The 26,980-nt window shown below is 42.8% G+C and overlaps 1 protein-coding gene and 1 long non-coding RNA gene across 8 annotated transcripts; one reads left to right on the top strand and one right to left on the bottom strand.

Moving 5' to 3' along the window:
• Window positions 1-412: 412 nt before the first annotated feature.
• Window positions 413-15,408, bottom strand: LOC128333271 (uncharacterized). 6 transcript variants are annotated; one of them, XR_008310901.1, is made up of 6 exons: window positions 14,359-15,408; window positions 9,492-9,598; window positions 7,976-8,089; window positions 5,737-5,865; window positions 1,780-1,878; window positions 413-990 (listed from the first exon to the last, which is right to left on the bottom strand). It is a non-coding gene; the product is annotated as an uncharacterized LOC128333271 (long non-coding RNA). The 6 variants fall into 6 exon arrangements; XR_008310897.1 differs by having other exon boundaries at window positions 5,737-5,860; window positions 14,359-15,407; XR_008310893.1 differs by lacking the exon at window positions 5,737-5,865 and having other exon boundaries at window positions 14,359-15,397.
• LOC128333259 (cytochrome c-like) lies at window positions 15,332-26,980 on the top strand. Of its 2 annotated transcripts, XM_053268542.1 has the most exons (4): window positions 15,332-15,669; window positions 16,954-17,042; window positions 23,843-24,017; window positions 26,673-26,980. In XM_053268542.1, the coding sequence occupies exons 3-4, from the start codon at window positions 23,849-23,851 to the stop codon at window positions 26,819-26,821; spliced, it is 318 nt and encodes a 105-aa protein (XP_053124517.1). In that variant the 5' UTR covers window positions 15,332-15,669; window positions 16,954-17,042; window positions 23,843-23,848; the 3' UTR covers window positions 26,822-26,980. The 2 variants fall into 2 exon arrangements, with proteins under 2 accessions (XP_053124517.1, XP_053124509.1); XM_053268534.1 differs by lacking the exon at window positions 16,954-17,042 and having other exon boundaries at window positions 15,336-15,669.

The following is a 26,980-nucleotide window of genomic DNA, read 5'->3' as shown; positions in this document are numbered from 1 at the left end:
AGACCAGGATGCTTCATTAGCGGCCTTCAGCAATTCTGCATTGTTTGGTCTCATGTCTCTCATCCTTCTCTTGGCAATGCCCCATAGATTCTCTATGGGGTCAGGTCAGGCGGGTTTGCTGGCCAATCAAGCACAGTACACTGTATACTTTTCAGAGGTCCGATATTGTTCTATTCTTCAATCCTTGTCTTCTTGGTTCCATGTAATATTCTAATTTTCTGGGATTGTGGATTTGGGGTTTTCATGAGCTGTATGCCATGATTATCACAATTATAACAAATTAAGGCTTAACTTATCTCACTTTGTATGTAATGCGTCTGTCTCATATATCAGTTTCACCTTTTAATTTGCATTACTGAAATTAATGGACTTTTGCACGATATTCTAATTTTCCGAGTTTCACCTGTACAGTATAATTAACCTTTAAATCTCAATCCTCCACTACTAAAAATAAGCACAATCTTTTATAAAATTAATAATTAACAACAACAATTCTCTATAATTTGAGCTGCATGTCCACTTGAACTTTGTCACAAATCAGGACCATGGTGAGGCAACATCAGATAAATATTACAAGTCATGCCACTGTGCTAACAGCCACACATGGAGAATTGATCTTTTGTTATTAGACATTTCTTTTGTGGACAACAGGTTGGAGGAGATCCTAATTACTTCACTATTTCAAAGCATGTAACCAACATGCTGGCCTACAAAAAGATTGTCTGTTGTTTGCTTTTACAGGACAAGCACACAAGACATATGTATCACAATAATCAGTAAAACAATTCTCCCCACTGCAAAAGAACATTCTCTTCAAATTTAAGTGACTGTACTAGAGAGGGATAATTGTCTCCCGATTATTTTCATATAAAAATGAGGAATGAATTGAATACCACACATTACATATGACTCCTGATGCTTCATTTTCAATTCATCTGTTTTAGAGCAGAAGCAATACGTTATTCTGTACGTAACACCAAAAATCTTGCACTGTGGAAAGAAGCCACCATCATAGATATTTATTATTTTCAGCAGCCCATTTCTTCTTTTTACAGTATATATTATCTGTGCAAGCCAGGTCCCTAGGGGATTCCCACAAGACATAATGCAATTTTACACCATCCTATCGCCTACTGCAAGGGACATAGCCAAGAATAATATTACCTTTTTGCTTATGCTCAAAATTTAATTACTTTTGTCTCAGGAATTTTTAGTTAATCTTTCTAAATCTGGCACAGGTAACTGTTTATATTTTTTTCTAAGGTATGTCACCTTAAGTGGTGCAGCAGGAAAATGCTTGACAAACAAGCAGAAGGTTGCCAGTTCAAATCCCCACTGGTACTATATCAGGCAGCAGTGATATAGCATCATCTGATTCATCTCACACTGTGCGGGAGGAGGCAATGGCAAATCCCTCCTGTATTCTACCAAAGAAAACCACAGGGCTCTATGGGCGCCAGGAGTCGAAATCGACTTGATGGCACACTTTACTTGATGTGAACCTTACCATACTCTATTGGATCAGTTTCCAGATGAATTCTAACCCTAACCCTAACCACACACACACACACAAAAAAACCCTATACACTTCAGTTACTCCTGTGCTTCTTTGGATTTCTATGTGCAGTGGCATCCCTTGAGGTTTTTGCATGCAAATCACATGCAATTTTGTGGGGCAAAATGGCAAAGCTACCTTGATTTGCATATCTGTTGGCTTTGATCACCAACCCTCTTCTATTGTTTACAAGGACAGTTTCCCCCGCCCATCATTATACTCACTTGCCTCATCCCATTAAACTATTGGTTCATGTTTCACTCTCACTATCTTATTTTAGTTGGTCAAGGAATTGCATAGTTTCTTCATAACTTACTTCTTGCCTAGAAGAACCAGAAAATGTTGCAAGAGGAAATTGATTAAAACTGCACTACAATTTAAAAATAGCACTCTTTTGTTTGGGGAAAGTTAGGGTAACCTCCTTCTGGTTAAAGTGAAGAATGGACAGAAGATCATTTGTGAACAAACCACATCCATGGCTGTTAGGGAGGAGCTGTAGCTCAGTGGCAGAACACCAGCTTTGCATGCAGGAGGTTCCTTTCAGGTTCCATCTCTTGAATCTCCCAGTTTGGACAGAGAAAGAAAAATCCATCTGAAATCCGCAATCATTTATAATTCAAACTCATTCTTCCAGCACTGTTGGGCTTTTGCAACAAACATTAAGTTCAGCCACAAATACTGAGCTCCAACTTGAAACACAGTGTAAAAAGCATGGACAAAACATTGCATTGATTACCTGCAAGAACTGGATTGTCACACACAATGTTGTTGCAGATCATTTTTTGTGTATTCTCTGAGGAGCAGGGGTGGGGGATAGTCTTAATTTCCAGCATGGGGAGACAACATTCAAGGAACAGCCATTTGGTTTACATACAAAACATTCTAAGAGTAAGAGCCGAGGGCTTCTTTTTTCTTCGTTGAAAACATATATAAACAATTTTTTTAAACCTTTAAAAATGCCGCTGTGTAGTTGTGGAGGCTCCGCCCACCTCCTAAACCATTACAGGAAATGAGGTCAGGCACTGGAGGCAGGTGCAGAGATGGCGGCAAAATAGGTCTTCACTCAAGCCCGGCTTACTCACAAATGACACAGAGCGGGCAATTTCGGGTCTCTGCGCATGCACATGCATTTGCAGAGGCGCAAAATAGCTTGCTCTGTGTCATTTGCAAGTAAGCCGGGCTTATGTGAAGACCTATTTCGCCACCATTCTCCAGTGCCCAACCTCACCTCTTGTAATGGTTTAGGAGGTGGGCAGAGCTTCCACGGCCACATAGTGGCATTTTTAGAGGTTAAAAAAAAATGTTTCCCTCCCCCGCCTCCAAGCCCCCTTACTCTTGTCCCTGGGGCAGCAAATCTTTGTCTGCCATGGGCAGCAAAAAGATTAAACCATCCCTGGGGGTATGGCTGTGCTGTGACTGCCTGTTAAAGGGTGATCCCCACCCATGAACTGCGAGCTGATGAGTTGAGTCACCCACTTAACCATCATTGGACCCAAGGGGGCCCCATTTCAGTCAGGGAGGAGCAAGGGACAGAGTGAGAATCAGGTATGCCCCATGTGACTGTGCAGCTTGACAGGCAGACAAGTCTGGGATGGGGTGTGGTGGTTCCCCTGTAGCCTGGCAACTCTATAGCTGCATAGCTGAAAGGAAGGGAGGGGCTGGTTTTCTGAGAGGCTTCCAGCAAGAAGTGCTGAAAGCATGGAGAAGCCACATTCCCAGGCAGGTCTGCACCACTGCCTCTATGATTGTGGTTTGAAAATCAGCACAAAACCACAGTTATAGCTGCACCAGCAATCCGACGTAACGCTTTGGTGGCAAAACCTCAGTTGTCAATGGCAACTCTTAGAGATAACTGAAGGTTCAAAGTGGAGTTTGGTGAGGCAAACTGGAGGTAACTTTCAGCCTGTAACCAAAAATGGTTTTGTGCATTCAGGCGTAACGGAGTTGCAACCTTGGCCACAATTATTTGTGGTTAACCGTTACATCTGAATGTGGCCTGACTGTAAGTTGGACAACCTACAAAAGGTTCCAACTGAGCTGAAATGAATTTTATATAAACAGCAATTCTATGGGTTGTTGTCTCCTGAGTTGCATGAGTGGAAGGAAGATTGTGCCAAGGATCTTTGCTGTTCCCACCTCCCCACAGCACTTACCTGCATCACCAGGAAAGCCCCTCCTGTGGGTGCAGAGACCCTCCAGGAAGAGCCAGAAATTTCTAAAAATCAGACTGGAGTTACTTCCTAGGGCAGTACTTTCTACAGATTGACTCACATCTTTTAAGTTGCCAAGGCATGCACTCAATATTCTCTCAGCTTCTCTCAAAAAGAGGCATCTAGTAGGCATCAAATAAATACTTTTTGTTTTGGTGCACTATCCAGGTTAGTATAATAAATGATCCTGGTACATTTCACAGCAATCCAGTCCTGGGATGAGATCAAAGAGACTCAACAGTTGTTCTCGTACAAATGGGTATTGTTTTACCAATAATAAGCATTTGGAGACAAATTCTGGGCTTCTACTATTATTCCTTTCTAACGTTCCAAGTTCTGGAGGCCATTTTAGAGAAAACATAGTAGAGTAACACTATTGCAGATCATAGAATGACTAGGTAATATTTATTTTGTTAAAAACAAAACACACACGCGCACACACGTGACCATACACAAGATTCTTGAATTTGCTTTACACACTCTTAGAATCTTTTATCTGTTCAAGTAGTCAAGTGATATTTGCTAGTGTGAGAAGCATCTTATGAACTATATTGCACAACCATATTGAAAAGCATCTAAGAAAGCATCTAAGCAATACAACATATAGAGGCAGAAAAGACAAGAACCTGGACCTATTATTTCTGAATGTGGTTTTGACTAATCATAAAAATAATCTATATGCACCTATATACATTATAGCTGCATACCTGTGAGGATGGGCCACTACTTTAAATGCCTTGGATGCACAAGTATGTGTAAGTGGAGGGGCCCATCTATTTGCATAAGGTATTCCACTGATTTCTGCCCATGCACATCTCTCACTGCAGTCTCCTGCATGACGGCTTGCAGAGTTTGAAGGCCCTCACCCCTCAGAAGTGGCTTTTTTGGAAGCTTAGCAGGCTAGTGTAAGGAGGTGTGAAGCCCATTTTTGATAACAGAGTTCTACTTATGTTTCTTTGGATTCAAGTCAATGTTTCCAATACAGCAACTGTGTTACTGTGAACACTGTGTTACTGTAAATACATAGCTCTCAGTATTTCTATGTGTGTAATTCATATTTTGCCCCTACCCCACCCCAAATCCTGATAATCACTGTTGAAGAACAGCCTTTCTGCCCAACCAAAGTTACCAACTGATCAGGAAAAAATAAAACACAAAAATAGGCTAGCCTATTTTTTGCTTTCAGGCCAGCTTCCAGAAAAGCAAGGGACAGGGCTCCTTGGGAGTTTTTAAAGCCGTAAGCTGCACAGCAAACCTCTGGAAGTAAATTCTCTCCGGGTACCTTTTTTGATTTAGCAACCATAGCCCTATGAAAAATCTCTGAGAGAAAATTTCTCTCCATCCAGTTAAGTGATTTGAGAAGACAGATCAGTTGCAAGAGCTGGTATAAGAGAGAAGGGATTTAGTGCTTTTGTTCAATGAAAAATAAAGCAGGGTACAAACTAGATATTCACTGAATGGAGTGAGGGTGGCAGGGGCAGAAAAGAGCTTTGCAGAAAGAGACAGAGTGAGCCTTTCTCACGAAGACATGGGAGGGCTACCAGGTGAGTGGCAGGGAAGGCTGCTCAAGCCTTCCCTGCAAACTATCCATTAGTCCTTGCTGGGCACATGGATCACATGTCCAGATGGTCACCGGCTTTCACCAGCAGCGTGGAGTGTCAGGGGTCGGGACAACACATCCTAAGCCCCACACCTCCATGCTGCCAGTGGCAGCCATGGACTGTCTGGGCATACAAGTAGCACATCCAGCAACTCCCGGAGAATCATCCGCAGGGAAGGCGAGTTTCTGTTGCCTTCCCCATCACCCGCCCTCTCACTGGATTGTAAGAAAGGGCTTACATGATAGGACTGGTGTAAAATACATACATGTTTGTTATGTAGATATTGTAGGTGCCCACCAGCTACATCTCTCCCCAGTGCTGAAGGATGACACTTTGATCCCACCTCTGCAGGTGGCAATTATGACATCACCTGCTGTTTCTCCATTATGATGTGCTCATTGTCTCCTTGGTGATGGCTAAAGATCAAGCTCACAGTTGTGGAGGGTGCAGGACAAGAAGTAGCATCTCATAGGGACTGTTTGGTTCTCCTCCTCCTATCCTGAGAATAGGTGGGATAATCATGGCAAATGGCAAATATACATATGAGTAGTAAGAAGCTGCCAGGTTAGAAGTATCTTTCTGTTCTAGAACAGGAATTTGTAATGGATGGAGAAGATTTGAAACCAATCAATCCAGCAGATGAGACAAGTATTTCAACATCTTTAAATGACAGATTCTTTTACTTCCTTTCTTTGTTTGGCTCTGTAAATAAACTTTGCCAAGGTTTAATTCTAGAGACAGTAGAGGGAAATATACTACATTGCCTGGAGATCAGAGCCACTTGAATAGGGAACTACAGACAAATGCAGAACAATAAGACAACTTTATTGTCTTATTTTGGGAATAATCTGGAAAAGCTTAAAAAAAAAAACAATCCCCAAAACCCCAAAAACCAATAGATTCTAGCAAGTTTAACAAAGCAAACTCATAACAAAAACTGTGACATAACATAAGGAATGAGGCAAGGTAAGGACCATAACTTGAAGTGAAAAACTTCATATATTAAAATCACACACAAAGGTAAGTGCTTTATTGCTAAAGAAAGCAGCTATTTGGTTTTTTTTCTAGAGAATGAGAGTGTGGTGATTCTCTCTCCGCATGTATGCTGAATTTGATCGCACTATGATCCCTCTTCCCCAAAGGGTAGATGACACTGACATCACGCACCAGGTCCCGGGTGCCACTCAGAATTAAGTCCAAGGTTGCTTCCTCTCTGGTTGGTTCCAAGACCAATAGTTCTAGGGCACAGTCATTCAGTGTACCTAGAAATTTGACCTCTTTGTCATTACCTCACTGTGAATTTACCCAGTCTATGTGTGGGTAATTGAAGTCACCCATTATTACTGCTCTGCCTCTCCTTGACACCTCCATGATTTCCTCCCGCAACTCCCAGTCACTGTCAGCGTTTTGATCCGGAGGGCAATAGCACGTCCCTAGTAGCACATTGCCTTTCAGGCCTTGTATGGTCACCCACAGGGTTACTGTGGAGGACTCCGGTCCACCTAGATTTTCTATTTTGTTAGATTCTATCTCTTCTTTAACATACAGTGCTATTCCACATCCAAAGCGCCCCTCCCTGTCCTCTCTATAGAGTTTATATCCAGGGATCACAGTGTCCCACTGGTTCTCAGTGTTCTACCATGTTTCTGTTATGCCCACTATATCTATTTCTGTGTTAGCAACCAAGCACTTCAGCTCACCCATCTTGGATCGGCGGCTTCTTTGGTATTTATTTTATTTTATTTATTTTAGCACTTTTGTATACTGCCCAAAACCCTGGGCAGTTTACAACAAAATGATACAAATTAAACAATACAAATTAACAACTGACTCTGGGCAGTTTACACAAAACAATACCTCTGAGTACCAGTTGCAGGGGAGTAACAGCAGGAGATAGGGCATGCCCTCAAGTTCTGCCTGAAGGCTTCCAGCGGCATCTGGTGGGCCACTGTGTGAAGCAGGATGCTGGACTAGATGTGCCTTGGGTCTGATCCAGCAGGGCTGTTCTTATGTGTTTATCTAATAAAACTGTTTAAAAGTATTTTTTAAAAATCATTAAAAATCAATGGGTGTATATAACCTTACTTTGGAATGCCTTTTCCAGGTTTGCAGTCCTGGCATTGACTCTTAAGAGGTACTAGATAAGTACCTAAGGATTTCATAGCTATTTTATGAAGATAATTGATTGACAGCAGTAATGTGAAGTTGAGAAACTCCTTTCTCAGACTTCTTCAGTTTTTGTCAAAATTGGTGGTGGGCATCTAATATTTTTCACCTAGAAATTTATCTTCAAGTTTTTGGGAGGGTCACCACAGCTCAATTTATTCTCTTCCCTGATAAGGTATCAAAACAGCTGTGAGATTTTTGTCTCCATAAAATGGTCACATTTTATAGGGGCCATTTAAATGGTCACATTTTATGATTATTACTTGTTTCATCTGCTTTTGCTTTTTGACATTTTTAACTGGTGAGTGTTTGTCACTGCTGTAAGTTTGCTGCAGGTGAAGTTTTTCATAATTTTGTTGCAATATGTTTTATTTCTGTTATACTTTAGACTTGTAAGAAAGGATAGCAGTCTACTTGTGTTTGCCTCAAAATTGTACTCCTACCTAAGGAAATCAAGTTGATTGCTTGTGCTTCATGTGTCTCTGTTTCCCATTCCATACTGCTCCCATAGTATTCATGTTCATAGGACTTAAGCTCAGATGAAATTGTGCTGTAACCTGAAGCCAACAAAATAATAGTTCAAGATTTACAAATTCATTTCATACTTCTGTAGTGATCAGACTCCCCTCCCCCTAAAGAGTTAATAGGGAATGATGCCTTGTCTTGACTGACATGCTGGTGAACTCCAGGGCAGCCAATCAGTACACCAGGTGGGTGGGACCTAGAGAGCAGTTGCTGGGAATTCTGGGAACAGAAGGGCAATCTTTGTTACAGAGAAGCGGGTGCGGAAAGGTTTAGTGAGGGGCAATGGAGTTTTGCTCCCTCATGGTTGAAGCCAACATGGAGGTTTCTCTCATGGAATAACTCTGTAGATCCTTAAAAGAAAGGATTGCAGAAAGCTTGATTCTCCTCAGGAATTGGGTGAGTTCAAGGGAAAGGGAATTTAGCATAGAGAACAGTTTGTTAGTCAGATTTTGTGTTAGAATTTATGTTTCTTTGTGTGCGTGCTTTCGCATATTCCTGATACTGTTCTATTACTGTAATGTAATTAAAATAAGAAACACTAGCCTACACCCATCCTACCTAGGACGTTGCAAAAGACTCTGTAAACATTTAAGTGTGCATAAAGGCAACCTATTTTTGTAACTTACAAAGTATTTTTAACTTTATTTAAAAGCTGAGAAAGCCTCAGAAGGAAACAGTATGTAGTAACTGAATAAAACTATGTGTTTTTTAGTTCTTTTCTTTTTACAATTCTCTCCGGGTTGGTTTTTAACTGAGGGAAGGGGGGGTGAAGAGGAAGGGAGATTCCTCTGGTGCAATCACATCCTCAGATGGCCAGAAGCTATCAGTTTTCTCACCACATGCAGGCTTGCACATGGAAGATTTCTTGACTTGCCCAACAGCAAAATAAAGAGAATTTCCCCTGGGATTCCACCCTAAGCCCAGGGAAGTTCAAGCTCTGTCGATAAGAGGGGTGGTGGTGGCAGAATTTTAAACCTACGAAGAATATAGAATAGTTTTAGGAGAAATCTAGTCAGGCAGCTCAGCAGGGATGATTCAGCATTTCTTTCCCACATATGAACTAGCTCTGAGACAAAGGCTTTAATATGCTACAACTTCTAACTACAACTTCTTGTGGACCACTGTGTAGTTCAGATATTTGGATCTCTGAAACAAGTGGGTCCCACAAGGGTCAATGGAAACCACTGCAGCATATTTGATTTAGGATCACATCATAGTAGAGAGCCAAGTTCAAATCCCATTCAGCCATGATACTAGCTGGGTGACTCTGGGCCAGTCACTTCTTTCTCAGCCTAGCCTACTTCACAGGGTTGTTGTGAAAGAGAAACTTAAGTATTTAGTACACTGCTCTGGGCTCCTTGGAGAAAGAGCGGGATGTAAATGTAATGTAATAATAATAGTCAGAAATCTTTCTGTTAAAACTGTACAACCCACCAAAAGTAGTCATGCTGCTCCCTTGTTCTCTGTTGCGATTTGTTTTTCATTTTGCAGTATTCACATCATTTTCATGTCCAGAGGATTCAGTATGTTTGGGCACAGCCCTGTAAGCCAAGGTCAACAGATAACATTTCAAGGTTTAAATATTTGTTTCATACTTCACTTATACTCAGTTCTTGTGGATTACTATGCATCTCAGATATCTGAAGCCAGGGTGGTGGTGGGGGAATCAATAGCTAACACAGAGCTCATTTGAAGACCTATGCTCAGGTGATACATGCGACAAAGCAGCGATGCTTTTCTGCCCATATTCCATCCGCAAGTTCACGTCTGGTGGAGTTGTCCAGGGTTGTGAGAGGGCTAGTATGTGCCCCTCCTACCTTGAATTGGAATCTGGAACCATCTACTACCTGCTGTGATGTGTTTAATGAATTCTTTGTGGACAAAATCTCTCATATTCGGGCTAACTTAGATTCCATCTCCACAATTGTGTCTGATGTGGAGGTATCCAGCGACTCCTCTTATGTGGTTAGGTTGGATCAGTTCCAGTTTGTGACTCCTGAGGATGTGGACAAGCTGATTGGAACGGTGCAGCTCACCACTTGTTCTCTTTACCCTTGCCCGACATGGCTTATAGTACTATCTGGCATGGGGGCTGTTGTAGAAGGCCTGGTAGAGATTATAAATGCGTCCCTGAGGGAAGGTAGGATGCCTCCTAGTCTTAAGGAGGCAATTATTAGACCACTTCTGAAGAAGCCTACTTTGGATCCCTCAGAGCGGAGTAACTACAGGCCTGTCCCCAACCTTCCGTGGCTGGGCAAGGTAATTGAGAGGGTGGTGGCCTCCCAGCTCCAGACAGTCTTGGAGGAAATTGATTATCTAGACCCATTTCAGACTGGCTTTCGGGCGGGCTATGGGGTGGAGACTGCCTTGGTCGGCCTGATGGATGATCTCCAACTGGGAATTGACAGAGGAAGTGTGACTGTTGGTTCTTTTGGACCTCTCAGCGGCTTTTGAAACTATCGACCATAGTATCCTTTTGGAGCGTCTGAGGGGGTTAGGAGTGAGAGGGACTGCTCTGCAGTGGTTCCACTCCTACCTCTCAGGCAGGTTCCAGATGGTGTCCCTTGGAGTTCTTCAAAATCTCAACTTTTGTAAGGTGTCCCTCAGGGCTCCGTATTGTCTCTGATGTTGTTTAACATCTACATGAAACCGCTGGGAGAGATCATCAGGAGATTTGGTGCAGGGTGCCATCAGTATGCTGATGATACCCAAATCTATTTCTCCATGTCAGCATCATCGAGAGAGGGCATAACCTCCCTAAATGCCTGTCTGGAGGCGGTGATGGGCAGGATGAGGGATAACAAACTGAGACTGAATCCAGATAAGGCGGAGGTACTCATTGTGCGGGGTTGAAACTTGAAAGTCTATCTTGATCTCCCTGTTCTGGATGGGGTCACACTTCCCCAGAAGGAACAGGTACATAGTCTATGGGTGCTTCTGGATCCAAGTCTCTCCCTGGCATCCCAGGTTGAGGCAGTGGCCAGAGGTGCCGTCTATCAGCTTCGGCTGATACACCAGCTGCACCCATTTCTTGAGATAGATGACCTCAAAACAGTGGTACATCTGCTAGTAACCTCCAGACTGGATTACTGCAATGTGCTCTATGTGGGGCTGCCCTTGTATGTAGTTCGAAATCTACAGTTGGTCCAGAATGCGGCAGCCAGGCTCATCTCTGCGTCATCTAGGAGAGACCATATTACTCCCGTATTGAAGGAGTTACATTGGCTGCCGATGTTTCTGGGCAAAATACAAGGTGCTGGTCATAACCTATAAAGCCCTAAACAGCTTGAGCCCTGGGTATTTAAGAGAATGTCTTCTCCGTCATGAACCCCACTGCCCATTGAGATAATCAGGAGAGGTCCGTCTGCTTTTGGCACCGGCTTGTCTGGCAGCTAGTCAGGGACGGGCCTTCTCCGCTGCTGCCCTGAGGCTTTGGAATGCGCTCCCTATTGAAATAAGAGCCTCTCCATCTCCGAACATTTTAAAAAAGTCTTTAAAGATGCATCTGTTCACCCAGGCTTTTAATTGATATTGTTTTAATTGTTTTAATGTTGCTTCTAGAATATCGTTTTGTTTTTTTTAACAAAAATTGCTGTGTTTTAAATTTCTTGGTTTTGTTTCTAACTAATGTTTTACCTTTGTTTTTATCTGGTTGTAAACCGCCCAGAGATGTAAGTTTTGGGCGGTATAAAAATATGTTAAATAAATAAATGAATAAAAATAAATAAACAACATCTTCCCCAGTGTTACAAGAATGGAAGGGCTTCTCCTTAAGCTGACTCCTGGCATTCAGCAGAGGATCTAGGGCAAAAGGCTCAGAGCAAGCTCTCTTTGTACACCATCCATTAACAATACCTGAACGTTTCCCTTGAAAAGGGACAGAGGTAGTAGGAAAGTACACTCAGTCCTGCTTGACGGCAGTATGAGGGAAACCATGTAAACACCAAGTGTTGCCATGTGTTGTGATGGGTCCCCCGTCCCCCCCGCCTGCCCAGCAGTACATACAGGGATGCAGCAAAGGAAGCATCTCCTGACACAGAGAAAGAGTGGGGAGGGAGGGAGGAAGCAAAGCTTTCCTTGCCTCCTCCATTTTGGGGCACCAGCTGGGCTTCTTCCAAGAGGAGTGAGTTGGGCTATGAGGTTGCTGCACCTTGATGGGCCGTCCATCCTTGGTGAGGAACTGGCCGTGCATTTCTTCCATGGTCCAGATTATCTAGACACAGATATGTAGATAATCTAGACAACAGATTATCTAGACCCATTTCAAACTGGTTTTGGGGTGGGCTTTGGGGTGGAGACTGCCTTGGTCAGCCTGTTGGATGATTTCCAAAGGGGAATTGACAGAGGGAGCATGACTCTGTTGGTTCTTTTGGATCTCTCGGTGGCTTTCAAAACCACCGACCATGGTATCCTTCTGGATCACTCACTGCTTTGAAGTGGTTCTGCTTAACCTCTCAGGCAGATTCCAGAAGGTGTTATGTGGAGACTGTTGCTCTACGAAGAGAGAACTTTTGTATAGTGTCCCTCAGGGCCAGTGTTCTATTTTTTTTTCAATCTGTGTGTGGAATGGGTTTTATTCTGGGTGACAGTATCAAGGCAGTGTGTGCGCACATGCAGTCAGAGTGGGACCTTCCTGATTTAACCTGTGCGGAATCTAAAATGAACTGAGAGGACATCAAAGAAGTGTGAGCACACACAGACACATGCACGCCTTAGAGGGAACACTGCTCAGGGTTCCATTCTGTCTCCAATGCTTTTAAACATCTGCATGAAACCACTGGGAGAGATCATCAGGGGATTTGGTGCAGGGTATCATCAGTACGCTGATGACACTCAAACCTTTTTCTCCCTGTCAACTTCATCAGGTGATGTAATAACTTCCCTAAATGCTTGCCTTGAAGCAGTAACGGGCTGGATGCGGGATAACAAACTGAGACTGAATCCAAATAAGACAGAGGTGCTCATTGTAGGAACCTGCAGTTTGGAAAATGGGATAGATCTGCCGGGTCTGGATGGGGTTACACTCCCCTGGAGGGAACAGGTTTGCAGTTTGGGAGTACTTCTGGACCCAACCCTCTCTCTGATACCTTAGTTGAAGGCGGTGGCCAGGAGTGCTTTTTATAAGCTTTGGCTGGTTTGCCAACAGCACCCTTTCCTGAAAGTGAGTGATCTTAAGACAGTGGTGCACATGCTGGTAACCTCCATGCTTGACTACTGCAATGCACTCTACATGGGGCTGCCTTTGTATGTAGTCTGGAAAATGCTGCTGCCAGATTGGTTTCTGTGACATCCCAAAGAGACCATATTACTCTGGTTTTAAAAGAATACACTGACTCCCAAAAAATTTTGGGCAAAATATAAAATGCTGGTAATTACCTATAAAGACAAAGTGTTTTAAATTACCTATAATTTAAAGAATGCCTTATTTGTTATGAACCCCGCCACCTATTAGGCTCATCAGAGGAGGTTCATCTGAGGGTGCAACCAGCTCCTCTGGGGAGGCGAGCCTTCCCCACAGCTCTGAAATGCACTTCCTGCTGAGATTGGAGCTGCTCCACCCCTGTTGACTTTTGGGAAACAACTGAAGACACATCCCTTCAGCCAAGTCTTTTAACTGTTTAGCGGGTTTTATGGGTACTTATTTTAATTTGAACTTTTATATGTTTTAAATTTTCTTGGTTTGTTTTAATGTTGTAAACCACCTGGAGACTTCGGTAGTGGGCGGTATAAATAAACAAACTGGCCCGCTGTACTTGATGAAGGCGAAGCCCCTTCTTGGACTGCTTCGTGCGCTTTACCCGCACGAGGCAGATGTTCTGGATGTCGCCCGGCGGGCGGTCCGAAGCGCTCCCGGCTCAGCTCCTCCTTCCCGTCCCTGCCCAGAAGGACCAAGAACAGGAAGGGGGGGGCAGTTTCGCGGAGCAACTCGGAGAGCAAATGGCTTCCTCCCCCCGCGGAGGCGCCGCCTCTTCAGTGACGCAGATGGGAAGACATCGCCGGAGCAAAGACAGTTCCAGTGAAAAAAACAGTCTCTCTCAGTTTCCTTTTAAACATGCCCCGCCCCCCGCCACCGCGTGCGGGCTAGCGGTATAATACAGTGGGGAAGGGGGAGTACCCCTCTATCCTCCGATCACTCAACTCTATGGCCTTCCGTCCTATTTCTTTGCATCGGGCGACTCGTACGTTCAGCCATAGAGACAAGAAAATGCTAGAGGAGCAAAACATATTCTGTGAAAGCGGACTTGGGAGGAAATTAGTGCTAACTTTAGAGCTCAAACTCAAAGGGAGATGCTCAACCTACCTGGTGGTAACTACGGTCGTTGTGCTTGGGAGCAGCGTGTTTGTCGCTTGCACGCTGTCCAACAAAAGATAGCAGCAGAGCCAGTCCTAACTTGGGTCTTAATTTACATGTGTTTTTTTACTTTAAAAAATCAAACATTGTAACAATTGTATTTGTGATGAACAACTGGAGTGTGGAGACCAGAAGCCTAAATAGTATTCCTCCAAATGTAACTACATCGTACATTTATATATGGCTGGGAGAGGAGTGACTTCCTACAAGCCCTGAAATATTGTATAACTAATGCAGGTTAGGGTAGTTTCCAGGCCAAATAAATAAATAAATTCCCTCTTCTTAACACACCCGATTTCAACAAAATAAAATAGTCTTCTTAAACTGCCTCTGTCTCTCTCATCCCCAGCTCAAATGCAACGTTTAACTGCCTGCAGAAACCTTCTGCTCTATTCACTTGCAACCTCTGTGCTCTTGGACATTTATAAACTTTATAAAAGTTACACTTCTCACACGAAATAAGACCTGAGTTGGAAAGAGTACATATTTGTTCCAAGCTTCGTGGGGGGCAGATGGTGCTGCTCAGCCAATTTGTTTAAAACTCTGAATTTCTCCCGTGTATTTTCTACGGGAGGCTCTCACTGCTACCACCTCGTGGAAGGGGGCGGGGCGGGGCAGGGTGTGGGGGTCTCTACAAAACTGGAAGCCGGGCAGTCTGTGTCTTCCGTCGGGAACCGTCTTCGGTCCTCCGCTCCCAAGTCTCTGGGAGATGCGCGGCAGCGCTGCAAGGGTCTAGCCGACAAATTATTCACAGCGCCCTCTTGTGATGGACAGCCAGTGAAACACACCCTTCCCCTCACACTCTGTTAAGTAAGAATATATGCAAAACAGGGCGGGAAGACTGGCGAGAGCAGGGAAACTATTGGCTGTGGTGCGAACCAATAGATGCATCCCGTTTCCCACCGGCTGTTGAACGCCCGAGGACTCGTTTTTCAGACATTCTCGGCCTCGAGGATGGGTGTCTTTGACCCGCCTTGGGAGAGGCTAAAATGACCGCCCTCCCCGGTGGCCCGCCCCTGCTACTAGAGTGAGCCAATCAGCAGTCAAAATATCACTGCATATTGGCTTATGATTGGATGTCTCTATTGTGAAGCAAATCCCTCTCTGCCTTGGCGGCACTTCGTCGCTAGATGCACGGTCGGGGCGTGAGAGTTGCCCCTCCGGGTTGATTCGGTTAGCGAGAGGGTTTAGGGCCAAGCTGGGCTTTGGAGAGAGGCCAAGCCAGTGTAGAAAGCTGTTCTGTTCTAGCCTGGACTTCAGGTAGGCAGTAGGAGAAGATGGCTTCCATTACAGGGCGGGTTCTATTATTTGTAGTACTGTAAAGCGCCTAGTCCTCAATATTATTTCGCTATTTAGTTTGTATCCTGCTCCTTCACCCAAAGACTCAGGGCACTTAACCATGTACATCAAAAACACGAACAAAATGATTCCAGTGTCTGACCATATCTTGCTCTCTCCCAATGACCACCCAAAGTCAGTTTGAATTTAAAAGTCTTGCACCACTTCCGAAAGACACCTAGCCCTGGACTTTCACAAGAATTCCAGTGTTGAGCAGCCATGTATATAAACAAAACTATAAACCTCACTCTCCCCTGCCCCATCTCCATGTAAGGCCCTTCATTTTCTTGCCACTCTATTTCAAGCAGAAATACTTGTACCATTTTCCAAAAAAATAATTTTGTTTTTACTTCCTGGGTTATCAGAATTCTCCTCCCCTCGAAGATTAGTCCTACTGGAGGCATAGATATCGACAATCTCACTACAGAGCTCCTGCTCATTAAGCTGAGTTCAACACAGCTATTGTCCTTTTAATGGTTTGCAGCATCCTATCTACACTATATACTTTGGTTTGTGATCTTTGATGGGACAATCCACTGATTACCCCTTCTACACAGAAAAAAAAGTAAAGGTTGGGTCCTCACAGATCCTCCCGGTTTTTACATAGTATCTGCTTAAATCCATCCTCAAATCACAGATCATGATTATTATAGTGCAATCCCTAGACAAGGTGGTGAGCTGTGATTTGATGCTCTGTATATAAAAATCAGGCAAATTCAGGAGGATCTATTAGATCTGGCTTTTTAACAAAGTGCCTTCACGTAACCCTGATTGAAGTTATTGGGACTGCACATAAATAGTGATGGATGGATTGCACACACTGTCTAGCCTAGGCTAATGTCCACTATATATATTCATATTTGTGATATATAAAAGACAAACACACATATATATCTAATAAAATGCTATTAGATATATTAATAGAAAGGGACAATGCTGAGCTTAATATCCTTGACAGTGTTGTGAACAGGGATCTCACAGCCCCAGCTTCTCCCCCTGCCCTGCTTTTCTGCCATATTTCCATGTGTGAAATAAGAAACAAGCCTTAAACAAAATTCATTTTTCTTCTCTATTTTAGACGCAAATGCAGGATGGCTTCTTGTCTTTTCAGGGTTTCTAATGGTTAGCCATTGCTTATATGTTTTGTGAATGTATTTATCTCCTTTCTACCACATTTATTTGTTTGTTTGTTTGTTCGATTTATAGACCGCCCTTACAAAATAGCTCAGGGCGGTTCACAAACATCAAAGACCCTTTAAAACAATTTAAGAGCACTGGAAGGCCAGGCCGAACAGGTAGGTCTTTAGGGCTCTCCTAAATTCTTTGCTCCAAGGTGGATTATAGTTTAAAATAGTTTACCCTGCTGACTATGCAAAGAGTCAGAGGCACCTTTTAAAGTAATGGCTCTCTTGTATTTAGCAGAAGGAGAGAAGTTGTCCCTCTTCATTAATCCCAGCACAGTCTCTCTCCCAGTGACTGTTTGCTGGTGTCTCCCTTTTTAAATAGTTAACACTTTTGGCACAGGGAACAATCTTCTCCTCCCTTTTCTATGTAAACTACTTTGAGAAATGTTTTGGTTGAAAAGTGGTAACAACTATAATAGCACACAATCTAAGAGACACAATTCAAAAGGAATGGAGAGGAAAGGAGAAAACAAGCGTATTTAAGTACTAACAGTCGATTCCGACTCCTGGCGCCCACAGAGCCCTGTGGTTTTCTTTGGTAGAATACAGGAGGGGTTTACCATTGCCTCCTCCCACGCAGTATGAGATCATGCCTCTCAGCATCTTCCTGTATAGCTGTTGCCCGATATAGTACCAGTGGGGATTTGAAACTGCAACCTTCTGCTTGTTAGTCAAGCATTTCCCCACTGCGCCACTTAAGGTGACAACTCTTTGATATTGTTATATAATTAAATTATAAAATGAACAAGTTGAATTGTCAAGGCTGTGTGACATTTGGTCCCAGTGAAGCTGATAAAAGGGGCTTCATCTCTTCCTGTTACATAGGAGTTTGTCTTTCTGGTACTGTTCCATAGAATGATTCATCTCTGGAGGGAAATTTGCTTTTGACATACTGATCCTAAACACATTTGCTTAAAACTTAAGTACACCCTGATTAAACCTGGTGGTGCATATTATCCAGATATTATCCAGTTAATTATTCAGATAATATCCAGTTACTATCCAGTTTAGAACTAGAGGTCCTGATTGATTGATTGATTAAGTTCTGTCCTCTCTTAGTGACCACATAGATAGAGTCTCTCCAGGATAATCTGTCTTCAGCTTGGCCTTTAAAGTCTCTCAGTGGTATATTCATTGCTGTCGTAATTGAATCCATCCACCTTGCTGCTGGCCATCCTCTTCTTCCTTCTTTCCTTCAACTTTTCTCAGCATAATGGACTTCTTAAGGGAGCTGGGTTTTCTCATAATGGGTCTGATGTATGATAGTTTGAGCCTGGTCATTTGTGCCTCGAGTGAAAATTCTGGATTGATTTGTTCTGTGATCCATTTGCTTGTTTTCCTGGCTGTCCATGGTATCCTTCTCCAGCACCAACTAGAGGTCCTAAATTTACTTAATTTTGCTGGTCAAATGACCATAACAATAAAGATATGATCTTGATTTTTTTAAATTTGACTTAATTTCCCCCAGTTAATTTCACTTGTATCTACTGAATATGTAAGTTGTTGCTCTTACATCTTCTTAATTCTGTGTTTCAGAATACTTACATTGTTCTCATTTTTTGGCTATTGTGCATTTAGATAATTAAATATTATTAATCAAATGTGTTGAAAGGAATGTGAGATATGTGTGCTCATATCTCAAAGCACTGATATCACAGTGCTCACTTTGTTTAGTTCTGATGCTGCAGCAGCAGTTGCATTATATATTTGCTTCTTTAGAAAGTATTATTCTTTAAAATGCTTACTCTTTATGTTTACTGTTATTAATGTATTTAGAAATAAGGTGTTTAACATGAGAGGAGAGCTGGTCTTGTGGTAGCAAGCATGACTTGTCCCCTTAGCTTAGCAGGGTCCACCCTGGTTGCATATAAAAGGGAGACTAGAAGTGTGAGCACTGTAAGATATTCCCCTCAGGGGATGGAGCCACTCTGGGAAGAGAAGGTTTCAACTTCCCTCCCTGGCTTCTTCAAGATAGGACAAGATTTTTATAGGACAAGATTTTTTTTAATTGAACCAACAAACTACCAAAGCATACAGTACGTTGCCAAAGCACAGTTATATACAAAGTAGTTGTTTGTACATCATATATGGCTTGGAGAGATTACTGCCTGCAACCTTGGAGAAGCCGCTGCCTGTCTGTGAAGACAATACTGAGCTAGATAGACCAAAGGTCTGACTCAGTATATGGCAGCTTCCTATGTTCCTATGATTGTTTACATTTACTGCCCTGATAACCATTAGCAGGGTTTAAAAAAGAGAAAGAAATATACTAAACTGATTTGATTGGTAGCTTTTCAGGTAGGGAATATTGCTACCAATGTGGAACTTCTGCCTCTGCTCCCTGGTTATGTTACAGTAAAATGATTGTGAAAAGTTTGTCTAAAGTGATATTTTTGTTATATAAAGAACAAGGACTGTAGTCCTAAGCATAGTTACTTTGTAGTAAATCAATGGGATTTACTTCTGACTTGACTTAGTAGTTATATGAATATTTGTATACATTTTTGAAGACCTGCAGAGATTTTAAAATCTGAGTACACTGTGGTGCTGTCTCATCTTCCTTGAATTTAAAACACTATAGCCCCATTCAACCATTACATTGTGTATGCATATAGATATCTGTACTCCTGTACATGTTTTTGTGTGAATGACTGTATACGTTCATTTTAAAAGTGAACCTGCCCCTCAACTGCAGAGGACATACAGGAAGTGCGCTATGTATATGGAACATAATTTGTAAATAAATGTTTATGCATATAGATTTGTAGTCCATACATTGTACACAAACTTAAACCTCTCACCTATTAAGATCATCTAGGGAGGTCCGGTTATGGCTACCACTGGCTTGTTTGGTGGCTTCTCGGGACCAGGGCCTTCTCTGTGGCTGCCCTGGGGCTCTGGGATGCACTCCCTGTTAAAATCAGAGTTTCTCCATCTCTGGCTGTTTTTGAAAAGGCCCGTAAGACCTGTTTCCTCAGGGTTTTAATTAAGTGTAATTGGCTTTATATCATAATGATTTTATCCTGTTTTTATATTTTTTGTATTTTAACTTGTGTACACCACCTAGGGATGCACATTTCAGGTGGTATAGGTAGGTAGATAGATAGATTTATATAGATAGATCTATAGATAGCTAGGGTATGTAGCAGGTAAATAGGGCTCATGTTTCTTTTTAAAGCCTTATTTGCTTCAGTGTCTTCCTGTTACATATATGCCCTTGCATATGTTAGGTGTTCAGTGTTAGGAACATAGGAAGCTGCCACAGACTGGCAGAGGCTTCTCCAAGGTTGCAGGCAGGAATCTCTCTCAGCCCTGTCTTGGAGATGCCAGGGAGGGAACTTGGAACCTAGATGCTCTTCCCAGAGTGGCTCCATCCCCTCAGGGGAATATCTTCCAGTCTCACACATCAAGTCTCCCTTTCATATGCAACCAGGGTAGATCCTGCTTAGCTAAGGGGACAAATCATGCTTGCTACCACAAGCCCAGCTCTCCTCTTTATTTATTGTTAATGTTTCCGCTGAAGTGGGAATCCTCTGAGTTATCCATTTTAAAAGAAAATGTAAGGAGTGCTCGCTCGGGACTATCTACTGTTGCAGTTCCCACATTGTCCACAACTGGTTTGCTCTTTCACTTTGTGATGATTAAATGCAGCCTTTTTACATTAAAATGAGTACACTTAAAGTGTAGGACTCAGAATCTAGTAATTTATGCTGGCACTTCTGCCGGCAACCCTGGTCCAACAACATGGTGTGATGCTGCATCTTTGCCATGGTAGTAAGTAACCTATGACAAGTCTAAGAGCCTAACTACGAGGCTATTCTGATGATCGCTCAAAAGCAGGCTAAGGGAGCCTAGCCCGCTTTTGGGTGATTGTGTGCTGCAACGGGAGCTGTGTGGCTCCCAGCAGCTAGCCTCCATAAATGCCCCTCCCCTTAGACAAGGTTAACAGAGCGAGAGCTCCATTAACCTCATCTTTTTGCTCATGTGTTGCCGCGGCGCACGGCAACACACAAGTAGACCCCCGCCCAGGAGGCTGCAAGCTCGGGGGTCTCTCCAGGATGCCCTGCACATTCATGCGGGGCATCCTGGAACTTCTGGGGGCCACACAGCCCCCGATCCCCGTAGCCCCCGCTGGCCCCATGACGGAGCTGGCAGTCGTATGGGCAGCCGATCTGGCCACCCAGGGCTGCCTTTGGATCATCTGCGGGGAGAGCGGGCTAAGCCCGCTCTCCCTGAAGACCCAGAAGAAGCTCTTCTCACTGATTGTGAGGAGAGCTTCTTTATATTACATGCAAAAGCATGTAACAGAATTCTGACAGCTATTTCTTTAAAGGGAAATAGCTGTGGGCAGTGCAGTGCAGAAGAGTGATATAGGATGGGGAAAGATTAAGCCATCCCCCTCCATGCTGCTCCTCCACTCCAGATTGTCCTCTTCCAAAGCTGCTTTACCATTAAAAGAAAAAAGGAAAAAAAGACGGGTTCTGTTTCATGTGTTTGCATGTAATGTATAGTTGGGCCCTGATTAAGCCGTACCATTGGCTAACAACTCAAAAAAGTTCAATTTTTTCAAAGAAACATATAAGGCTAGATCTTTATGTACTCCTGAAATTTTGTGTACCAGAACTGTCACTGCAAAGGACAGAAGTTCCTTTAAAACATTTGGACTTCAAAATATGTTGCTGTTGTTGCAAGCATTACAGCTATTAACTTCTGCTGAACTGAATTAAGTTACAGTTAATCTTAACAAAAACAAAGGGTTTTATTCTCACATCTCCCTATTTGAGTTGTTTTTGTTAAGCATACTATGGGCTGCATCCAAAGATTCTCCTCCTCTGAAGGATAAATACCACTGTGGGGTATATATATCAAACCTACCCAAACAGAGAGATTCCTGAGGAAGGGAACCTTTGGATACAACCCAATTTTTATCTTTTCATTGTAGATCTTGCATTTATTTTTCTAATTGATGATATGGACATTGATTTTCCTTACTGGAGAACAAGTAAGGCACATGTGGCATTTATTTTATCTGGCTTAAGAATGCATTGGTTGGTACTTGTCCTAATTTACAGTGAGGGAAATAAGTATTTGATCCCCTGCTGATTTTGTCCGTTTGCCCTCTGACACAGAAATGACCAGGCTATAATTGGAATGGTAGGTTTATTGTAGCTGTGAGAGACAGAACAACAACAAACAAACCCTCAAAAGCCCAGTGCCCAAAAGTCAGCGATGGATTTGCATTGTAGTGAGGGAAATAAGTATTCGATCCCTTCACAAAAGATGTCTTAGTACTTGGTGGCAAAACCCTTGTTGGCAATCACAGAGGTCAGACGTTTCTTGTAGTTGGCCACCAGGTTTGCACACAACCCAGGAGGGATGTTGTCCCACTCCTCTTTGCAGATCCTCTCCAAGTCAGAAAGGTTTCGAGGCTGATGTTTGGCAACCCAAACCTTCAGCTCCCTCCACAGATTTTCTATGGGATTAAGGTCTGGAGACTGGCTGGGCCACTCCAGGACCTTCATGTGCTTTTTCTTGAGCCACTCCTTTGTTGCCTTGGCTGTGTGTTTTGGTTCATTGTCATGCTGGAATACCCATCCACGACCCATTCCCAATGCCCTGGCTGAGGGAAGGAGGTGCTCACCCAAGATCTGACGGTACATGGTCCCGTCCATCGTCCCTTCGATGCGGTGAAGGTGTCCTGTCCCCTTAGCAGAAAAACACCCCCAAAGCATAATGTGTCCACCTCTATGTTTGACGGTGGGGATGGTGTTCTTGGGCTCATAGGCAGCATTCCTTCTCCTCCACACATGGCGAGTTGAGTTGATGCCAAAGAGCTCGATTTTGGTCTCATCTGTCCACAACACTTTTGCCCAGTTCTCCTCTGGATCATTCAGATGTGCATTGGCAAACTGCAGACGGGCCTGTACATGTGCTGCCTTGAGCAGGGGGACCTTGCGGGCACTGCAAGATTTCAGTTCTTCACGGCGTAGTGTGTTACCAATTGTTTTCTTGGTGACTATGGTTCCAGCTACCCTGAGATCATTGACAAGTTCCCCCCGTGTAGTTCTGGGCTGCTTTGTCACCGTTCTCATGATCATTGCAACTCCATGAGGTGAGATCTTGCATGGAGCCCCAGACCAAGGGAGATTGACAGTTATTTTGTGTTTCTTCCATTTGCGAGTTATCATGCCAACTATAGTCACCTTCTCACCAAGCTGCTTGGCGATAGTCTTATAGCCCAGTCCAGCCTTGTGCAGGTCTACAACCTTGTCCCTGACATCCTTCGACAGCTCTTTGGTCTTGGGCATGGTGGTGAGTTTGGAAGCTGAGTGATTTCTTGCTTCTATGGACAGGTGTCTTTTATACAGGTACTGTAACAAGCTGGGATTAGGAGCACTCCCTTACAGAGGGTGTTCCTCATCTCAGCTCGTTACCTGCATATAGTGAAAAGACACCTGGGAGCCTGAAATCTTGCTGGTTGATAGGGGATCGAATACTTATTTCCCTCACTACAATGCAAATCCATCGCTGACTTTGGGCACTGGGCTTTTGAGGGTTTGTTTGTTGTTGTTCTGTCTCTCACAGCTACAATAAACCTACCATTCCAATTATAGCCTGGTCATTTCTGTGTCAGAGGGCAAACGGATAAAATCAGCAGGGGATCAAATACTTATTTCCCTCACTGTATGGCACTATACAATATAAACAAACAAACAAAACCCATACTAGAGTATATATGTCTCATGTTGAGTGACAATGGCACCTCCAGTATACCATTAGATGTTCCTGTCATTACAGCATGTGTTTTGATCCTGTTGGATACTATGAACAAGGTTGTGGAAACGGGCTAAAAAGAGAGAATCACTTGAAACATGGCAGTTTCATTGCTGTGCTTTTTCTTTCTTTCACAGATTACCATGGGTGATTTTGAAAAGGGTAAAAAGATCTTTGTTCAGAAATGTTCTCAGTGCCACACAGTTGAAAAAGGTGGAAAGCATAAGACAGGCCCAAATCTTTGGGGTCTTCTTGGCCGTAAAACAGGACAAGCTGCTGGCTTTACTTATTCAGATGCAAACAAGAATAAAGGTAAAAACAAAGGAGGGAAGGAATAGGATGAGTGGAGTAGTTTAATAAAAACAAATTTTCTAAAGGATTAGCATGAGAGGCTATATATCATAGTTCATAGTGCCTCTCTTAGAGAGATATTCTGAAAAAATTCTTCTAATTTATCAAAAGAATTTTTCTAAAGTCGGTTTAGTATAATAATGTTTCTGTAGCACATTTATGCCTGTTATGTTAATTTAATAGTTTACATATTATTATACGATTTATGGTCCATTCATGGGCTGTACAAAAACTCATAGGATCAGTCTCAAGGGCCCCAATGCCACCAGAACTTCCACCAGAGCTGGACTCAACCACGGCACCAGTGCACCTTGCATGGTACCATTGGGAAGAGAAGCAGGACTAGTAATGGCTCATGTCTGACTGCAGCATCTAAAGAACAGTTTGAGCTGACCAGGAGCCAGGGCAGGTTTTTCTCTGTGTACTGTGGTTTGGAGAGAGCTTCCGAGAGCTATTAGTTGTATTAATGATAATGCTCTAACACAAAAAAGAACTGTTTTGCTTGTGCCTTAATTAAATGTGCTTTATATGCAATAATGTAATTGTGGAAAATTGCTCCAATTGATTGAAGCAATAATATCTTTCATATACTTGGAGAGTGGAGTTTTGCATAACAAGTAACCTGGGAGGTGGGCATCTGTGCTTTAGAAGTGAAGCAAAAGATGCTTCAGCTGCAGCAGCATAAAATACTGTTTGCACTGTGATCTTTCGGATTGAACTGTTAATCTCACAGCATGTTCAGTCTGTAGGCCTTTCGCTCAATTATAGCTACGCCTCTGGGCTCATTCTAAAAAGGCTACATGCAGCCTGATCATGTCCCCTCCCCAACCCGCCACCCTCCTCTCCCATGTTTCTTCAGATGACCCTTCAGAGTATGCATGGTAATTCCAGCTTTTAAGACTGTGGCAGTCTAAGGCTAGGATGCATCTGCTTACTGCCCACTGCCAGCTATGTGAGGAAGGATCTGGGGGCCACTGGAGTTGCTTGAACCCACCTCACTCAGTATTTCTGGCAAACCTTTAGGATTGACTTGCCTGTGGGAACTCCCTATATGTGCAGGTTTATCCCCACACATTCATAGAAGAACATAAGAAGAACCTTGCTGGTCCAGGCCCAAGGCCTAGCTAGTCCAGCATCCTTTCTCTCCCAGTGGCCCGCCAGATGCTTCTGGGAAATGCATAACTAGAATATGAAGGTATGCCTACCCCGTTGCTCCCCTGCAACTGGTGTCTGGAGGCATTTGGGGGAGGGGTTCCATTTCCTATCGTATAATTTATTTGTTCATATAACTTTAGCACACTTACTTGAAACAAAGTTCAGTTTCAGTCAATAGGACATTTCCTCTTAAATGTACAGCCACCTGCCAGACCACTTGCCAGCTCGCCAGTGGTAAGGGCCCCCAGCTCTCTGGCAAGCAGAACACTCTGCACCACAGCAAACGCCTCACCTGAGGCCTTATTTCCAGTGCCATTTTTGAGAAGGAAAGAAACAGCAGGGATCTTTTTCAAGCAGTATCGAGGGCTCCCTCCCACTGTTTCTTACTATCTCCATATCTCCGTGTAAATGACAGAAGACCTGCTTCTTTCCTAAATCCTCTCTGTGTGTGCCAGAAAAGGATCTGAGGGAAGAGAAGGGATTTGTGGCAACCACAAATAATGGCTGACTAGTGAGCCAAGCCTAAAGTTGTGGATCCCTGGACATGCATTTATATATTTGACATTTAGGATGTCAACCTATCAGGAACCTGTCCTTCAAATAGAAGGACAAGAGTGGGGCTAGAAAAATAATAAATTAACCCAAATAGGTCAACGAGCAAAAGTTTGAGTCTGGAAACAAGTACTGCCAACTGAAGCCTTGTAACAAATACTTCAGATCAATCTATACAGATGTATTCCGAGCTCTAATACTATATATTCTGTATTTAAATGGTAGAGGCAGGTGACACCAGCTGGTAAGGAAAGTTAAAGTCTAGGCAAAGTGTGTGGAACCTTATATTAAGGATCTATTGATTCTCGGGCTTTGCAATGTACTTCTGTCTACATTAAGAACATAATGTTTAATGTCTAGGAAAACAATGATTAAGGTTTTTGTAGTTGCTTTTGTTTTAAGGTCTGAAATAAAACATCCATCTAGTTATCTTTATTAGAAGCTACTGTCTCATTCTAATTACAAGAACTAGGTGTGTAACAGCCTATGCTTGTTTACTCAGACATAAGTTGCACTGAGTTCAGTAGGTGTTATATCCTGGTACATTTGCATAGGATTGCAGCACAGAAGTTGTTTATATGATGTGACTGAAATATTTGCCAGCTCATGAATCCCAACCGGATTATGAAAATATGAATCAAAAGCAAATAGAGCTCTAGATATGTGCTAAATATTAAATGTGTTCAAATAGTAATGAAAATTGGATTTTGTTTGACATTCTTTCTGATCTTTTTTTTTTTTTTTTTTAGCCTTTGGACTTTAGAACCTAAGTTATTCATTTTCATATATATGAACCAATAGGTTTTGAAGTTTCTCTGAGTATATTGATGCAACAGAGCTTCTGGTGAAACCTACTAGTGAAACATTAACATTAGAAAGAGCTTGTTCATTATTCTCTAAATTTTGCAGGTATTGTCTGGAGTGAAAATACCCTGATGGAATACTTGGAGAACCCTAAAAAATACATTCCTGGAACAAAAATGATTTTTGCTGGTATTAAAAAGAAAGATGAGAGAGCAGATCTTATTGCATACTTGAAAAAAGCAACCTCTTCATGAAACATGATAGCAGCTTCTGCGATGTCTATATAATCCCCCAATTTGCATATCACTTCTTCCAAAATGGATGTTTCATTAATGTGCTAACATTTGTTTGTTAGAGCATTACCTAAGAAAAATCAAATAAAAGTTCAGATGCTCTGTCTTCTAACAAAACAA

The sequence above is a fragment of the Hemicordylus capensis genome, chromosome 1 (assembly GCF_027244095.1).
Source record: "Hemicordylus capensis ecotype Gifberg chromosome 1, rHemCap1.1.pri, whole genome shotgun sequence".
Taxonomy (NCBI): Eukaryota; Metazoa; Chordata; class Lepidosauria; order Squamata; family Cordylidae; genus Hemicordylus; species Hemicordylus capensis.
Note: the sequence above shows the minus strand (reverse complement) of the source record. Positions and strands in the feature narration are given on the sequence as shown.